At 38.5% G+C, this 19,181-nt stretch overlaps 1 protein-coding gene across 1 annotated transcript in view; it reads left to right on the top strand.

Moving 5' to 3' along the window:
* The first annotated feature begins 3,454 nt into the window (after positions 1-3,454).
* Positions 3,455-19,181, top strand: part of LOC139344699 (AT-rich interactive domain-containing protein 5B) — a 30,705-nt gene continuing 14,978 nt past the window's right edge. The window contains exons 1-3 of the mRNA XM_070983044.1: positions 3,455-3,700; positions 15,481-15,633; positions 19,073-19,180. Of these exons, the coding sequence (XP_070839145.1) occupies positions 3,680-3,700; positions 15,481-15,633; positions 19,073-19,180 (282 nt within the window). The 5' untranslated portion in view covers positions 3,455-3,679. The remainder of the gene's footprint in view (positions 3,701-15,480; positions 15,634-19,072; position 19,181) is intronic.

Below are 19,181 nucleotides of genomic sequence, written 5' to 3'. Positions count from 1 at the left end.
ATAATAAGCACCTTTCATATGAGAAGTGCAGCTCAAACACAAATAGAGCATAAACAGATATTTTTTAAAGAAATAATGTAAAATAAGACAGAGAATAGAATCCACTTGATAATAATAGTACAAATAAGATAGAATAATGTAATGTGCCGTTTCATTTATGGTGCTTCTAAAGTTCCATCTGATTTTCACTGTGTGACTAAATCCTGTTGGTTGTATTCCTGCAATGAAAACTTCAATCCTCAAATAAAAGTCTTGCATTTAAAGAAAAAAAAAAATGATAAAAAAAAAAAAATCATAGGAAAACGCAGTCAAATAAAAAAAAGCTCTGCAGCAGCAGTAAATTATTGATGTGTTGATGCATACACAGTATTTTAATGGAGGTGATCCAGCTGGTCTGACTGCTGCACTTTACAGTGTGGCGCTGCAGCAGCAACACACTCTTTTTATGTTTTGAGACTTCAGGAGAACTTCATTAATGTTTTGTATGTAAACTCTGAATCTGTAAAACATTCCAGCCGGAAATTCTCCCAGAATGGAAATACCTTTATTCCAGAGCCGTAGAACTATTCAGTGCTTTTCATATTATAGCCTGCACTATATTTATACTACAGTAAGCTTTTGTCATATCGTTGTAACAATGTCAACAGTGAAGCTTTAGCATTTGCATTAAAGTGATAAATCCTTCTGAGACAGCTCCACTTTAATTGAGTATTTCCACTTTCTGTTACTGCACTAGTACTGATAAACATTTAGCAATTTGGTCTCCTTTTCATGTTTCAGTTGTTTCTGAGTTGTTATCAGTTCATTCAAAGAGACATTTGACGTCCAAACTTTGCACATCGTTTCATTCCAATTACTATTTGAGTCCCAAAGAGGTCAAATTATTAACATTTCAACAAAAACATCAAAGATTAAAGAAACATCCAAAAACTGACAACAAAATTATGTATCAGAACTTTGTTTCTTTTTCTTTCTTCTCCCATTAATCATCTCACGACCCCCTCAGATTTATCTTGGCCAGACCTCTAGTTTGGAACCACTGGACTAAACCAGCTAACTGTACATAAAGTAGGTCAAGCTAGCTCCACCTGGAGCAGCTACAAGAGCAAAATGCTGCTCTAACACTGATGCATACTTGTACTTAAGTAGGGTTTTGAATGCAGGACTTCTACTTTCATATTGTTGTATTGGCACTGTTACCTAAGCACAGGATCTAAGTACTTTTTCCAACACTGTACACATTAATACATCGATAAAATAATCCACAAATATAATTAAAATGATTATACAGGTCTTGCTGCGGGCCATTCTGTGCAATGAGTTATTTTTCCTTTTGATAGTGAAAGTACATTTCTTTGATATTAACTTTTACTTTAGTAATATTTGTATTCAGTGCTTTTATTAGTATTTTCTAGTATATGTATATGAAATGGCACATGTGAGTAAAGGGTCTGAATTCTTCCTCCAACACTGCAAACTGCATTAAGCCTTTTGTTGTCATGGTTACAGGTCTGATTATTTATGTCAGTGAATATTCAAGCTTCATGTTGCGCAGGGTCTTCTCCTATTTGGATGTAATAATTTAAAGCTTGGTTCCAGGGATGTCCTTGTGTGTATGTAACCTGTGAGTTATTAGTGTTTGGTGACCATATGTGAAAACGGCAGCTGAAAAAGACACTGCATATATTTAGACTTAGTGTTTGGATGCTATCATTACAGGCTGCTGTGTCTCTCTCCAGTATTTTTAACCCAAGCCCTGCAGACTAAATGTGCTTCCACTGGAAACACAAGCCTGTTCGTCAACATTCAGATAACAATAATAAGCATAGTAGTAATAATAATAGATTCTGCAGGAGATAGTGATCTGCCATTTTTCACCTTACCCAAAGAAGTGATTGAGGTCTAATTTATTTATTTAAGCTTTATCTCACTGTCTTCCTGATCTAATAACACTGGTGAGGGAGATGGAGGTGAACAATCCCACGTCTCTCTCCTTTTGTTCTTCCATTCATTTTCCCATAGACAGCAGCCAGGTTTCTGTAAAGCCTAACCAAGCAGTTTTGGTGCCTAAACCTGACCGTTTGACGCGTGTCCTGTAGCCGCTGTGAGTCTGCAGATAGATCTATAGGCTACCTGTTGCTGCACACAGGTCTGACGCTGTGGGTCACATGCTCGACATGCTCAGGATTGAGTTCCATTTTACTTCTATTGACAAACAAATGTGACAACTTTTTTGAAATGTTTCCATTTTTTTTATATTTCACTCAGTATTTTTTTGATGCATAAATAGAAAATTAGCAGAAAAACAAGTGGGTGGGAAGCACACTTAGTGCTACATGACTCACAGCTGGAGCTCAGACTGGCATGAAATCAACTGTGGTCTTTGATTGAAAGTAGAAGGTGAAAGCTTGTGTAGGCCTACATAAAAAAAAAAAAAAAAGTTAACTAGCTACGACCCCAAAGGCACATTTTGGCAAGAAACCTCCATCACTGAGCTTGAAATTCTGTGACAAGCACGGTTAATGGCGGGTGTAAGCTAAAATTACAAATAGGTCTAACTGTGGGTCACTGCAGGACACGCCTATGACATGACACACCCTCCTAAATTTGGTTAGGTTAGGCAACAAAACCTCTTGGTTTGGTTCAGGAAAAGATCCTGGTTTTGTCTGCGAGACTGCAGATAGACCCCTCCCAAGCTGTTGAGAAAGCAGAGTCGCTGTTTGGCCTCCCAAATAGTTATTCCAAATTTTCACAAAAGGGCAAGACCAGAACAAATGAACAGCTCCTATCTCCCCACAGCTCTGCTATATTTGCTCCTCTACAGCCTTTTGCAAGAGCTCAAATGATTAATCAATCAATAGATGAACAGAAAACAAATCTTCAGCTGTTTTGATGAGTAAATCAGTTTTCAAGCAAATCCTCAAATCCTCCACTTCCAGCTTGCCAAAGGTAAGATGAAAGGTTAATTTATCTTACTTTTTTTTTTTTTGTTCACATATCTATAAATAACTAGAGCTTTAACTAATCTTTGATTAATCGGTGCACAGAAAATAAATCAGTAACATGTCTGACAATCAGTTAATCAGTGTATAAGCAAAACTGGCAAAAAGTCTCAGTCTAAATTGAATATTTTTGAAAGGCAGACTGAGCCTCGTATAAAAAGGATTTTGCATGTAAATCTGTATTAATGGCAATCAAATTTAGGCAATAAAGGGTATATATAGTTGAGACTTTAAATGTGTGTTGTCATCCAGTATGCAAAACAGTACATGCATCCAAAAGAAGACAAGTTATTAAAAAAAAAAATCCTATAAAGGAGCAGAGTAAATGAACAGCCCCACAGGTCTCTTCTGCTCTCTTCACCAAACCTCAACCACTTTTTTCGTCATTTAACGATAGTTTGGGGATTTGATTTAAAACCCTGCCGTATCTAAACCCCGCCCACTTATTCCATGTCAGCGGAAGTACGTCACACCGCTGAAGCTAAAGATGCTTCAACCGTTTCACTGTGACTTTAACATTAAGTTGTACTCTGTGGCAAACTTTGGCCACACCTAGATCCTGCCCCATTTCCACAAAAAAAGCCCTTTTTTTTTCTTTCTGGTGCGTTTGTTTGTGTGTCGGCGAGTCCCGGCGGTGTAACCGGAGAGGGGCCTCAGAGAGGGAATGCAGGACTGCAATGGAGCACAATGCAATACAGGTAAAGCCGATATAATTTCCAAATAAATGTCGATTTATGTCACCAAGACCCGGTGGCTTTTCTGACCTGTTGACGAGGGGAATATTTTAACCGTGCGTCGCTGTGAATTGAAGCCCGATTCCGCGTTTTATTTCATTTAGTTTGACCATGTCGTATTGATTGTTTTCTCATATCAACCAAACCCAAGCACCGAGAGTTGCTCTGACTGCAATTACAACTTTATTCAGCCAGGCTCAACTTTTTTTTCCCACCACAGGCGGAAAATAAACCGCTGATATTTGTATTTTTACGGGCGAACTGTCGGCGGTGGCACCGAGCTGTCGCCTCGTTTGATATCGGAGCTTCAGCCGTTAAATTCCAGTTTAATATTTCTGATATTTTCGCCGTGTTAATGATTAATTTCTTTGTGTGTCGTGTCGACAGTCTCAGCTTCTCCTCTGGCTACCAACCCCCACCCACACTAACAACACATTAGCTAAATAAAATTAAATTTTCTGGCCGTTTTCCTGCCTGAAAATATCAGGAAACTTTTAAGCTAGTCAGCCTTTTCAACCAAAACTAGCTAGCAGCGAGTCGTTGCATCGACATTTTTTTTTTTTTTTTTCATTTCTGAACGCAGACTCCCCAAATTAATTTCTCCACCGACGTGATATTAAAGATTGAAATATTTTTCGACAGGGACTAGGTGGAGCAGCAGTAGTGTTGGTTATAATAGGAAGCATATTGATATTATTATCAAATCCCTCCCGACATTTTGTCTCCGGCGTAATTGCCACAGTTTAAGGAGGAATGTTAATATTGTGTGTGTGAAGGGGGGAAATGTGGAGTTTTTGTACTTGAAATAACGAGGATTAGTCCAGCCTAAAACCCCAGGAAACATACAGAGGACACACAGCGAGGGCACTGGGTTTTAGTCGAAATCAAAACGACTAAAATCATTTATTTTGACATAAATCCTTCATGTGTGGCGTGGGGTGTATTTAATATTCCAGTGGTGGATGTGTATTTTTATAATATCTGTTTAAATATTAATTTATTGCAGAATTCAAAGGCGTTTTTTCCTCTCCAGTGTTGAAGTTGTGAGCTTTTTCAATAACAGGATATACCCAAGGTCAATACTGTAGACTGTGTTTGGATTTTATTTATTTATTTATTGTCCAAACAGGAGACATTTTATTATTAATATTCGTCGGAGCCCCCCCCCCCTTCTCTTTCTCTTCCTTCCCGTCCTGAAAACTGTGTAAAATTTTATATATATATATATATATATCACTGCATTATTCCCAGAAATATCACGAGAACTGACGTAGGCAGGGTGCAGATTAAGGGTTTCCATCTTAAATTCTTCTGTGTGTGTGTGTGTGTGTGTGTGTGTGTGTGTGTGTTCACATTTTAGACAGTGGGCTGCCTCTCAGTGCTCAGATTATATTATGTGGCTTTTATTTTCCTGCCTGCTCAGCCCTGCCTCGTTTCCACCGCTAGGCTGGAGCACTGCTTCAGCTGGCCCTCCCCCACAGCCAAAAAAAAAAAAAAAAAAAAGGCTGGAGCTCTATGATGTTCATATAACACTTCTATAGTACATAATAGTATGTTTATGATACGCTATACTCACTTGATGGTAGTACTTGTCATATGTTGTCACTGTAATTAAGTTAAATATATGTATAATACTCATTCTGGGGCTAAAACTGTGTCTGCAAAGCTAAATAGTGACTTGATCCCACTTTGTTGTGTTATATTTCATGTTTTTCTTGCTTTTAACTGTACTATAACCAGTCTTCAAAGGATTTATAGATTACTCGAGGAACAGAAAGTAAGTCTACAATAGTTTTATAACACTTTTAAAGCCAGTTGTCCAAATTTTCTAGTTCCAGATGTGAGCGAAATAGTGAATTTGTCTTGCTTTGTTGTAGTCTTTGCATGTTTTTCCTGCTCGAATACTTTCAGATAACCAGAGCTCGAAGTGTTGATCAGTGATTTGATGGGTGGAAAATAAACATTTTTTCAGCAGTGTCAGAAATCCTCTGGCTTCAGCTTCTCTAATGGGAATCGTTGCTTGTTATCTCAGTCTCCTGTAATGACAAATTGAATATTTTTGTGTTTTGGGCTGTTGGTCGGACAAAACAGGCTGATATAAATATGTCAACTTGGGCTTTAGCAACTTTTCTGACCTTTTATGGTTAACGTTGTTCTTTTTTTTAAAATACTTTCATGAGTATGTATAATTTAACTATAGTGGCTGTTATTGTATCTGTCGAGCTCAGTGGTGTTTTTATACTCAGTAATCCTCTGATGACTCTTATCTGCAGTACTCCCCTTCATCTTATTAACTTTATAGTCTCTCTCATGTTGTATCAAGCATAATAATGCTGGAAAACATCTAAAATGTCACTCGGATGTCACTAAAGCATATTGGGTTGCTTTAAGTAACTGTTTAATATTCCTGTAGTACTAAAATACATTCAGTATTGTCAATAACTCTATTCTTTATGAATCATATTGATCTTAATACAATAGCCCCTTTCAGCAGTCTGTATGGACTTTATCTGACCTTTTGGTATTTTTTCTTAAATATATCTCTAATATTCATATAGTAGCTAATAATTATGTCTGTAGAGCCCAACAGTGAACCTGTACCTTTCCTATGGGCGCTCACAGGAAACTGGGGACTTAATCTGACTTCATGGTATTCTGAATCTTATTAAATCACCCTGATTTTACTTAAAAGTACCTATAATATACCTTTAAGGGCTGGCGTGTGTGCAGCTAACAATTCTCATACAATATGTTTAATGTTTTTATATCATCTAATTGGGTAATAATTTGTCCATAGAGCTCAATAGTGTCCTAATGTTTCTTTCTCTTATCCTTGCCCCTTTCTAATCAAGTATAATAATCCTTGAATGAGTCTGTAATGATCCTAGAGGGTCCCACAGTAATTAGTAAATACTTAACATGACAAAGTATTACTCTGAATTCTTTAAATCAATCTGTAATATACCTGTAATGTGTCTGTCGAGCTCAATGATGATTTCATCTAACTGGATTGTATTCAGTCTCCTTCTTTGTCCTTCTCATATTCCCTTAGATAACTGTTAGATAATCCCATAATTATCTTTTAAGGTCATACACCTTGTATAGTATTCCTTGGTGTTGTGTATTTACTTCATTGTGTTCGTCTTTGTATCGATCATAATTATTCTTGAATAAACCCAGAATATTCCATTTTAAGTTGTCAAGACTTTATGTGTGTTCATTCTGTTCTTTTCCTCAAGAAAATACCTTTAAATGTAGCTTTAATCTTCTTATAGTGACTAATATGACGAAGCTCAATAATGGTTTTATCTGACTGTTTTATTGTTTCTCTATCTGAATTCAACTCAAAAACTTATAACTGTGTAATATTCCAGTAGTTAACCTGTAGCTGTCTATCTTTGTTTATAGTCGGCGCTCTCTTCATTCTTACTCGTGTTGGATCCTGTGTAAAAATCCTTAAAACATGTATGATATTTATCTTTGGGCTCACAACAAACAGTGGAGACTTTATCTTTATATATTCCTGTGATATTCCCTAAATATAGCAGCTAAATCTGCCTCTAAGGCTCTTAAGTTTTACTATTCTTAATGCGTTGTATAAAATGTGTAATTTTATACATATGGATATATTTCTAGCAGCTATTTGTGTGGCTGTGACTCAATAAGACATTTTTATATCACTTTAATGTGTCTGTGTTACTCTACACTTATTTCATTTTGCTTAATCACTCATTCATCTCTAAAATATATCTGTGATATCTCTGTGTGGACTTGAACTGTACCTCTGGGGCTCTGTGCTGAGTTTGCAGTGAATATTTAATGATTGTTTAAACCTACAGTGTGTTCAGGATGTTCCTGTAGGGACTTGCGGTATGTTTGATGACCCTGTTGTGATCTTAAATCTGCTTTATTCTGACACTCACTGATGACCTTGTTTGTTTCAGTGCTTTTCTCTCTTCACTCGTATCGCCATAATACTCCTCTGAAACAAATATCTGGCTCCTGTAGGGACCCAGAGCGTCCGAGGGATTGATCTTGTTTTTCATGAATGAGTTTATATGGTGTCTTGCAGTTTCCCGACAGGGCCTGTTAAAGTATGTCTTTGATACTCCACAGTGACGTAATTAAACCTCACGTCCCTGCATTGTGTTATGCAGCGGCTTCTTTTAACTGTAGTGGTATTAGTGTTGCCGTTTGACTCTGTATAGCTCATATGTATATTTGCTGCTGTGGCATTTATTCGGTATCTTTCTAAAAATTGATCCTGGGCCTGCTGCAGCTGGTCTGCAGCGCTACAGCGGTGGGTGGGGGAGAGTGGGGGAGGGCTGTCTGTGGTGGGTTATGGGTATTGGGTGGGGGAGGGTGTGCTGGGTGGGGTGGGGGTTGTGGATGATCAACACAGGAGTGAGAATTTGAGAATATTTTGCATTTCGGCAGCAGACAGGCAGGAGAGCTGCTGTGTTCAAACAGCGCTGCAGCTACAGGGCAACGGCGTGTTTGAGGAGGGCTCGAGTTCAGAACTATTTCTGGAACAGAAAGGGAGGAAATACAGTATACGCATTTATTTTGTGAATCTTCATGTCACATCTATCATTGGTAAATGGATAGCAGCTGCACAGCCGGGCGCGCCCTCAGTTTATACACTAGGCCTTTTATTTCACGTGTATAAGAAGCTTGGTGAATGTGACCTTAATATATTAAAAAACAAATCTCTTACATCACCAAAACTGTTAGGCTTCATTTAACATTCGAGCAGCAGTAATTAATGGATTCATTTATTAGTTGCTTGAAAGAAAATTGATTTGCAGCTGTTTGTGATTTCAGCTGTTTTTCACACAATCTCACCTTCCTGTTTGTCCAATGTGAGGATTTGCTGTTTTTTTAATTGAATTGGAATTGATTTAGGGCTGCATCAAAGGATCATTTTAAAGCAATTGATCTGCCAGTTATTTTCTTGATTAGTCATTTAGTAGTTTTGACTCTAGAGCGTCAGACAGCGATCTGATTTCGGGTCTGATCACCCTTAAGATATTCACCAGAACCAGAGAGCGTTTGGCATTCTGATTTGAAATGAATAATTTAGTGAAGTGGCTGACAATTAATTTTGTTTTGCTCTACTAGTGAATTAATCGACTTACCGTTGCAGCTCCAAACTGCTTTGCGTTGCTTGGTTTGATGAAACAAGACGTTTGAAGACGAGGCAGATTATTCGATAATGAAAGTATTTCGTAGCTGCAGCCTTAAATAAGACAAACGATGAAAAGCAAAAGTAATAGCTGGCTCGTTTCAGCTTGAATTTGTGTCACAGAGACATATTTGTTTAATAATAAGGGTCATTTGCAGCTTGTACGTTGCAGCTGTGGGGCTGCATATTATGTTTCATGTAAAGCTGCTGTAATTCAGCCTTTTCTCGCCTGGAACTCCTAACAGGGGATCACAGAGGAGCAGAGGCAGCGTGATGGATTCAATATCAGAAAACAGCAGCAGTTTCATGGCAGCAGTGTTTTCTTCAGGGCTGTAAAAACTGGAGCATCATGTCGGCTGTGGTGTACATAAAGCAGCATGTAGTCGCATTTCCTCTTCGTTTTATCATCTTTAATCTGTTTTAATATTCACTTAAAGAAAGGAGGCAGATTTTAATAAGAACCTGACTGTATCTACTAACAAGTATTATGTGTGTTTCAAAGCCTGATATATCTCCCTCCTCTGTGCCATAGAACTCCATTGTTGTCCACAACTATTAGCAACTCCTCAATGAGCCACACTGTTGCACCGGCTGACATGTTCCCCTCATTATCATGAACACACACACACACACACACACACACACACACACACACACACACACACACACACACACACACACACACACACACACTGTAGTTAATATCGATTCAGTCCCACACACACCATCCTGCTGCTACCAAATGTGGATTAATCCGCCGCTGAAAATAGTCCCCAGAATGTGCTATTTCCTCCTGTTTGTTTGTTTGTTTGTTTGTTTGATAAAACAAATGTATGAATTAGAGTTGTTAGTCGGACAGAAAATCATTGTCAGCAGTTTTGATTGTGTAGCTTCTCAAATGTGAGCATGTGACATGTGTCATAGCAAACTGTTCATGTCTTTAGGTTCAGGACAAAACCAGACATTTAAAGATGTCACCTTGGGGTTTGAGAAATTACCAGACAAGTCATCGATCAATTGAGAAAGTGATTGGCAAATTAATATGTACTTATTTGTGGTTGTTTATAGAAAAACAAAAGCAAAACCTCTGCCTAACTTTAACCAAAAGAACTTGAACTAAAGCCCAATAAACTGAAGTGAAACTTTGGTCAGAGATGTGTGAGCTGGAGTTAATGTGTCGTTAGGTTTGGAGGGTAAATGAGGGCAGGGGAGGGTAAATGAAACACAATCTACTGCATACTTACAAGCAAAAATGTCAAAAATGATTCTCAGCTGGAACAAGGTGGTGATTGATTTTATCTCTCCTCTTGTTTTACATTTTAATTTCATTATTTACCAAGAAGTCAAAGACATTTTTAATAAAATACATTCAATTTGGGTGAAACCAAGTTTGTGTTGCTCGTTTTGAGAGCTAGATCTAGAGCTGGTCTGAGTCACTCTGGCTTGTGGATTTTGTGGTTATTATCTGTGAGTAATGTTTGTAGCAGAGCACATTAGCACACAGCCTGCTGACTGAAGCTGTGTTTCAGGATCCAAAATGGCAGCTCACCATCCTCCTGACAGATACACAGGCTATCATTTGGATCACATACTTGAAGAATACAACAAAGAGAGTGTGTTTTCTGTTAAAGTGGAGCTGTGAGGGTCTGCTAGTTTGCTGACCTGTTCAGGCCTCTCATGACATCAAATCACCCTTAAACTTAAGACAAACTGCCTCCTCATCTTTGCTGGCTTTGGTTTTATGCGTGACTTTTTTCCACGAGCTCACACTTCCTCTTAATAAAACATTGACATCAAATCTGTAGGTTTATTCACCCATCAGCAGCAGCAGAGGCAGTATTGTCTTTCAGATGCATGAGCCCACTTGAGGTGTGCTCAATTTATTGTTCAAGCCATGTAAACACCCACAAACAGCGAGCATTAGCTGCTCATTCGGTCAGACAGATCAAGTGCTCCTCATCACATCCAGAGTGTAAACACACGGGAAGCTCAATGTAAACTGAGGTGGAGATTAAATAAAGATAAACAGAGCGAGAGAGTCATTGTGGCCAAATGGCACATCTGCCATTTTGGGGACAAAAAGGGGAAACTGCTCTCACAGAATTGACTGCTGTAAAAAAGTTCTTAACAGTTTGTTTACACACTCTAAGCTGCTGTAACATTTTTAAATAGTTAAAGTAGATTTAAAAGTGCACAAGTAGATTTTTAAGTTTCTTACCCTGCAGAATTATTGCATTCTTATAATATTAGCTGCATTTTAGGGCTGAAACTAACCATTATTTTCATTATCGATCAATCTGCCAGTTGTTTGCATTGCAATACATAATGCATGGGCAAATAAAGTGAAAGATATAGCAGCTTTGTATGCAGCAGGAAACTGCATGAACCTTGAACAGGTTTTCTGACAGCAGTGTTTCTATTGAGACCAGTAAGACCTGTAAGACGAAATGGTCTATGTGCCAATGTGACGAAGGGTGACGTCTACAAATCGCTTGTTTTGTTCTTCCACTAGATCAAAATCCAAAGATACTCAGTTTACTGTCGTGGAAGATGAAAAAAAACCCAAAATATTTGACTTTGAGAAGCTGGAATCAGTCAATTAATCAATCAATCAATCAATCAATCAATCACATTTTGATTTTTTTTTTTTCTTCAAAATGACTTTAAACAGTGAATTGATTATCAAAACTGTCATTGTCTGTTTTTGACTAATTGTATCTGTTTTTTTTTTTTCTTTCTTTCTTCTTAAAGGGCCAGCGTATAGGATTTAGCAGTGTCTGGCAGGGAGGTTGGAAGTATTTCATGCGTCTTTAATTTGTTTTGTTTGACAGTCGAAGACTCTGATATTTTAACTTTAAACTATAAGACAGAAGAAGGAGCTGGAACAAATGTTTGGGGTTTTTGAACTTTGATATTTGAGCTGAAACAAGCAGTCAATTAATCAGTAATTAATTAAATGTGCTGAGCGTAATCTAGCTGCAGCTTATCACTTGGAAAGATTTGCTGTTTTCCTTTGTTCACTGTAAACTGGATATCTTTGGATTCTGGACTTTTGGTCAAACAAAACATTTGCATTTAAAGACATGCTGTGGTCTGAGTGGCACTATTTTCCGATATTTTATTGTCCAAGTGCTTCAGTTTCTGTCAGTTAACTGATTTGACTCATTGTCGCAGCTCATTCTTGAAATGGTAGTTAAGCAGTTGAAACCTTTTTGTCCAAACACTAACATTCAGTTGCTTTTGTTTGCACAGAATTAAAAGCAACACTGAGATGAATAATGTTTCATCACTTATTATGAGATCTAGCTGCTGCTGTAATGAAGCTTCAATTTTTTCTAAGTTTTGTTCATTTGGTGCTTTTTAAAGATGCATTATGAGCCTACATGCAGCTCTGATCTGCTCTCTTGTTTCTTCCTTCATCATACCTGGACAACTAAATAACCACCTGCAGGAGAAAGTAAAGAAATCCCACAATTTGCCCTGACACAGTGTCAAAACATCCGTCTCTTTCAAGTCACGTGACGTATAAACTGAAAAATAAAAAGGGGGATGTAGTCACAACAGCTGAACACAAGCAAGTCACACGCTTTTACATTTTCTGTCAAATACTTCCAGTGCTCATTTAAGTGGAAGAAATTTTTTTGAGGTTAGTCTGTTATGTGAGTGGGAAACGAAAATGCCCCAAGTCACAAATCTCCTTATTTAATCCCCTCACTCTTCATTTTATAGGCAGACGTTTTCATGAACAGGTTTTAATGTGGTTTATTTTAATGCTTGTCAGTTACTTCTGTGCTGTTCTACAGCTGTGATATGATACAAAGAGATTTCTAAGATTAGATTAAGAAGATATTTAGGGAGTCTTCTGGAAAGTGACCCAACCAGTGCTGAAACAATGAACCCATAAATCAATTAGTCATCTGACAGAAAATTAACCTGCAGTCATTTCGATGTTGAAGTGGTTCCAGCTCCTTAAGTGTAAGGAATTGTTGTTTGTTTTTTGTCTGCTTAAAAATGGAATAACTGCATTTTGACTGTTGATTGGACAAAATAAGACATTTGAAGACATCCTCTTGAACTTTTGGAAGTTGTGATGGACATATTTTCTGATGTTTGATGGACTCGATGATAAAACCTTTTTTTTTTCTAAATGCACATTAACAGCTTGAAGCGTTTTTATTATCAGGTTTGGGTAAACAACCTGAGCTCAGTGCGACATTAATACCTGTTAATGCAAACTCAACACTTCCTGTAAATGTTTCACAGTAAAAGCCTTCAATAAAAGAAGAGGCTTCACTGCTTTTATTTTGAAGTACCTTTAGGAAATGATAAGTTTCTGTCATTCAACAGCACATATTATTTAACCTTTATCGGCAATGGGAGAAATCTGAAAGACAGCGCTGCGTTTAAATACTAATAGGAAGGCTCAGTATTTGTTTCTGACTCGGACAAATTCTCACAATTACATTCGCACGAGTTGTAGGAATTGTGGAGACACGTTCTGATCCTCTGGGCAGGATCACTGTGAATGATCTCCAGCTACACTGCCTGTTCATCGTCACCCACAATGTATTGATTATTGAAAATTTATTGTACATCTGCATATGAGCAACATGCCTAGAGTCAGAGTAAAGGTCACATGACTTTCTGCCATAGAGTGCATATTACTCAGCATACTTCACTTTAATATTTGACCTTTGATTACAGCATACATGCCAATTAATTTTGTGTAGACACACATAACCACTCCAGATTTTTATCAAACTAAGACCTATAAAAGATGAGCCCCGAGATTCCATCACATGGTGGAAGTCTGAAATAATTAGTAGCTGTTGTCAAAGAATAACAGGAAAAAACAGAATTACACAACTAATTTAGATGTTGTATCCTCTACAATCCACTGCAGACAGTGAATGATTAACCACAGCTGATGGCTTTATGATGGTTCTCAGTGAGTCATGTGGCCTTCATCCCGTGCAGCCGCCTGAAAGTAAAAGTTAAACCGCAGAATCAATCCTATTAATTTACCCTCTAACTATTGATGTTTGTTCATTTAAAGGGCGCTCAGGCATCTACCTTCAGTCTAACAGGAAGTGTGACCACTCTGCTGTTGACTAACAGCAAGCTTGCTGCTGTTTTGCAAAGTCAGCTGTTATTGTTTTTGATGATCATGAATTAAACAGGTGTGTTACCTGGAAAAGAGTTGTTACACAGATGATAAAGATCCTGCAGGCTTCTACATGTCTTCGTGTTTTTGATCATCGAAAGACTGGTAGTGTTTTTTGTAAGAGCAAGCGTTGCGACATGTGGATTAAAAAGCAGCATCACTTTCTTCAGATCCAGTGATATCTGAGCATATTTTTAGTCACTATCAGGCCCTGCAGATATGCCCCTGCCATGCCAAACAGTCGGACAGGTTAATTTTTAACATTTCTTCCCCAAGTAGTTTAATATATTACAATATGCTGCTCAGAGTGCTGTGTATACATGTAAAAATACTGACTCGCTGCAAGATGGTGCAACTTTATTGTAAGAGGTGTTGATGCCAGCAGTGGATTCTGCAGAATTTATGGCTTCAGCACACCCCAGAAAATGCAGAGAGGACACTGTGGTGTTTAAATTTTCATTGGATAGTTTTCATCTGAGATATTTTCCCTTTTTAATGCAGAAAAATCTGAATATTTAAAAACAAGCTCAGCTTAATGACCAGATTTCTCATCAGGTTCGCAGTACTTGGTACTTTCAGTCCGACGCCAAAAACTGTGTTTTTATGCCTCCATGCTGACAGCAGCTGTGGCCAGAGGCGTTAAGTTTTTGAGTCCCATTTCATGAACATGATATATTGAGACCGCCTTGAGAGAATTTCTTAAAATTGGGCGCAAACAGTCATTTGGACTCAAGGATGAACTGATTTAGATTTTGGTGGTCAAAGGTCACTGTGACCTCACAAAACATAACTAATAACTCTAAGAATTCATATGCAAATTTCACACAAATTACTTATGGGGTAAAATGATGAAGTGATGACATTTTATATCCAAAAGGTCAAAGGTCAGCTTCACAGTGACATCATGATATTATGCAAATACGCTTCTCTGGCCATATTTCAACACCACAGCTTGTGACCGTATTTCACCTTTGGTTAGATACTAAAATGTCACAAAAAGCATTTTTTCATGCATTTGTCAGATATGAGAGCTCTTCACAGAACAGTAACACAAACCACAGGAACGGCCTCGGAAATAATGAATAACAGGTGAAAACTGAGCGCAGAAAAAAACGATTTAATCAAAGTCACTTTGACTGGATTTTTCTGTTACTTTCACAGCTGTAGGTTTAAAGAATGTGAGCTTCCTCATCTCTAACTTCTGTTATTCACTGGCCTTCAGTCGAATCTTTGATCTCACTCACCCGTAGATGGTATTTATATCTCCAAAAGACAAGTTGGGAGTAAAACTCTGGTCCACAGTTGATGTGCAGAGCTTATTAAATGCCAGAGTGTAGCAGTGAAAATGTCATGGGTCATGGTTCCTCATCACTGTTCCTCTTGTCTTTCTGCCAGTGGTTGGGTGCTCCCTCCTGCCAGCGAGGCAGCTATGCCTTCTATAAGTCGGTGAGCAGCAGAGCTCAAGCCGACGGGCCCGTCCAGGTATGGAAGCTCGGGGAGTTTTACTTCATCCGCTGTGGACCGCAGGAGCCTGTGTGCATCGCAGAGGTGAGAGACCTGCTCTGTGAGGTTAAACCTGCTATAATCAGTATTTATAATACGGCTCATGAATATGTGTAATGTTAAAGTTGTCGCTAAGATTGATGAACCCACTAAGAATCATCCCCTCAGCACAGTATATCTTCCTTCAGCTCTTTAATTTTCTTACCCACAGCTTTACTGTTTTGGCAAACCGCTCTCAACAGTGTAGTTTTCAGATGCAGCAAGCAGCAGAAAAAAACACTGTTCACCAGCCAGTCCCTAAATATGTCTGTCTGCTAAACATAGTGGAGTATTTAGCAGCTGAAGGGCCAGATATTTCCCTCAGGAGCTGGTGGAGACCAAAAATGGAACACAAAGAGAGGGAATATTGGACTTACATCCATCTGCTGACATAAACTCAACTACAAATAATCACGTAGCTTCTGATCAGCTGGTAACTGCTGCTAATACAAGAAGATAAACTTTTATTGATTATTGAGGGTAAATTCAGGTGTTTCGGGACAGAAATAAGTACAGATACATAATGAATCAGAATCTAAATAAAGATAGAAGCTATACAAGAACAATAAAAGTTCTAACGCGTTCCCTCTGGTTATGTTTTGCTTCTGGAGTCTTCTTATTGGCCTCTGATTGGATGGTCTGTGGGCACCGTGCTAATTGGCTTGTCTTAGTTTAGGCCTAAAAACAGGGTCAAAATCTGTGCCGGTGCCTCATATCTTGTAGCTTGTCTATTCCAGGGTCACATACACAGATAACCTCACTGTTCAGAATGTTCCTGGACAAATTTTAATTCCACATCCACAAAATGTTTCTACAGCTCCAAAAACGTTTCGTACCCATGGAAATGATACCTGCGTGCACAACAAGGTTTCACACATGCACAGAAAATGCGATATGCAGCTGCCTGCGGAGAGAGGATTTGTGAGCACCATTTCACAAAATATCAGTGACCCTTATTTGCTTCTATAGTGTTGCGCCGCTGCTGCAGTACTGTCTCAAACAAAGTCACATAACTGTGTGATTTGTGGCAGCAAGGTGTTGAACATGTAAGAGTAATGATACTGAGCTGCAGAGTCATGTATAATGTGATTCTAACTGGAAATGTAGTATTATAGTACAGCATAATGTATGGAATACCTACTAACGCAATGGTGTGTGAGTGTAGTATGAAAATGAATACTCAGTATATTATAATAAATAAATCATATCATATATATATAAGGTAATAATACTTGAAATGTTTTGTTTTAGTAACTGTTACTGTTGGATAGTAGCTGCTTTGACTCAACCACAGCACACCGAACCCTAAATGGGTCACACTTCTGCTCACATGAAGACTATAGAAGACTAGTAGTATGTTTTATTGAGTCTACATCCCATGGCAAGGCTATATTTAGTCAATTTAGGTCGTGAGCTGAAAAAGTGTTAATGAGATTGCATTGTATTTAGGTTGATAATGTCGTATTGATTGTGATGAAGGGTGTGAAGTGAATGTTTTTGGGTTAATGTATTTGTTCAGATGATAAACCCCTGGAGGAGAGAAACAGCGAGGTAACAGAAACTAAACTAAATAACAAGTTTACCTTTCCCAGAATAAGTCAGCTGGAATGAAATGACACCTGGGTCAGTGACACACAACATGGATTCTTTCTCACGTGCATCTGACAGATTAAACACGCTGGTCTCACATCTGAATGAACATGTTGATCACTTTCATGTAAAACTGGAACATTTCTGTGTCTCTTTCAACGCGACACACGTCTGAACTGAATGCTGTCAGATGAGTGTAAAGACTGCAGCAGCTGCACAAAGTACAACAGAGAGTGAAGCGAACAGATTAAAGCACAGCCTGTGTGGGCGATACGCCTTCTCAGATCACAGTAAGATGTTTTATTGCCTCAATTATCATCTCTTTCACACAAAATCACTTTAATAAACTAGCATAGTCCCTCTTTGTGCTGTATTTCCAGTGTTTATTCACGTCAACTAGAAGAAAAAAGAATATCAAGCAGAATGTTTTACATACTGCATGTCAGCAAATAGGAATTAAAGGACAGTCCCAGCTTAACTTCCTGTCATTCACCGCTTTTGAACTGCTGAATGTTAGAAAAGAGGAAGTATTATTCCCTATCAAATACCATTTCTTAAAAATTTAGCTCTAATCGACATGCATGTAGTGTCATAAACTATCCCTCCGATTGTGAGAAGCTCAGAGAGGAAATGGAAAACCAGGAACAACAGTGACTCTCCTGACCTCTAAAAATGTCTGCTGCTTTTTATTACTCATCACATTATTGTGAAGTTAGCACTTTTGTCCCTGTCAGGATCCTGTAGGAATAGTGACTCAGTGTCTCCATTGATGTGATTGGCCACCAGTTGCGATGGTGATTTAACTGCTTAAAAGTGATTCAGCTTTGTGTTACCAGAAAAGCGGAGTTAACCCCAAAGGCAGCTGGGTAATCCACTAATCGCGGTTTGTGGTAAAACATCATCACCCCACAGTGACACACGTGAATATCAGTTGTTGAATTTTGTGCAGACAGCCTGTAAAATATTACTCATTGCAGCAGTATTTGCAAAACATTCCCTTTTACATTAAATTATGTATTTAGCTCAGTGATAACATCAATATTTAGCACTAAAGGGCCTGTTTTCGTTTTTGTCAATGCTGTAAATAAATTAGCTCCTTGTGTGTTAAAATGTTAAGAAGATCTGTCCCTATTCTTCAAAGTGAAGATTTCTCTGCTCCTCAGAAGAGCAGATTTTAATATTTCACTCATATCGACTGTAAAATGGATTGTTTAAAAAAAAAAAAAAAAAACAGCAGTTCTCCAGCAGGTTTGCCTGCTTTAAGAGGTGTCCAGGTGTGACTGACTGAATGTGAGGCAGGTGTTTCAGCCTGTGTACTCAGTCAAACTCCTGCGGGGTGAATAAATAAAACCAAACAAAAAAAAAGAAAAAGAAAGAGCAATGTTGAAATGTCTCCTTGTGATTCAGCTGAGACCCACGTCTGACCTCCAGACCTGCTCAGTCTGGTCCACTTCAGCTCAGTTCACACTCACGTCATGCCGTCTTTTAGCTCCATCAGCCTGCTCAGGCTCCGTCCGCCTTCTGTCCCATCAGGACGGTTTTCCTCAGCTTGTTTCCTGTTTCTTCTCTGCTATTCTTCGTTCTGCATCCTCACTTTTCCCTCTGTGATGAAAATGTTCATCTCAAGTTCCGCTCTAACAGTGATGCATGCGGTTTTGATGATTATAGAAATGTTCCTGTAGTTGTAGGAAACTCTTTTATATAAAGCGCGACTGTGGTGCATTTAGCTCATCAGAGACAAACTTTTCAAAGGTTTGAAAACTTCAGTGGATGTTAAAATCACAGAAAGACGCTCTCTGACTGCAGACATGCTTCTCAGCTTATTTGTGACGCAGCTCTTCTTCTTCATGTGCAGTTGACCTTACTGTGGGAGGACCAGACACGGCACCACCTGCTGGCCAGCACCAGACTCTACTTCCTGCCTGAAGACACACCGAAGGGCCGGACCAGGGAGCACGGAGAGG

This window comes from Chaetodon trifascialis, chromosome 16 (assembly GCF_039877785.1).
Source record: "Chaetodon trifascialis isolate fChaTrf1 chromosome 16, fChaTrf1.hap1, whole genome shotgun sequence".
Taxonomy (NCBI): domain Eukaryota; kingdom Metazoa; phylum Chordata; class Actinopteri; order Chaetodontiformes; family Chaetodontidae; genus Chaetodon; species Chaetodon trifascialis.
The sequence above is the reverse complement of the archived record's forward strand: the minus strand, read 5'-3'. Positions and strand labels throughout refer to the sequence as shown.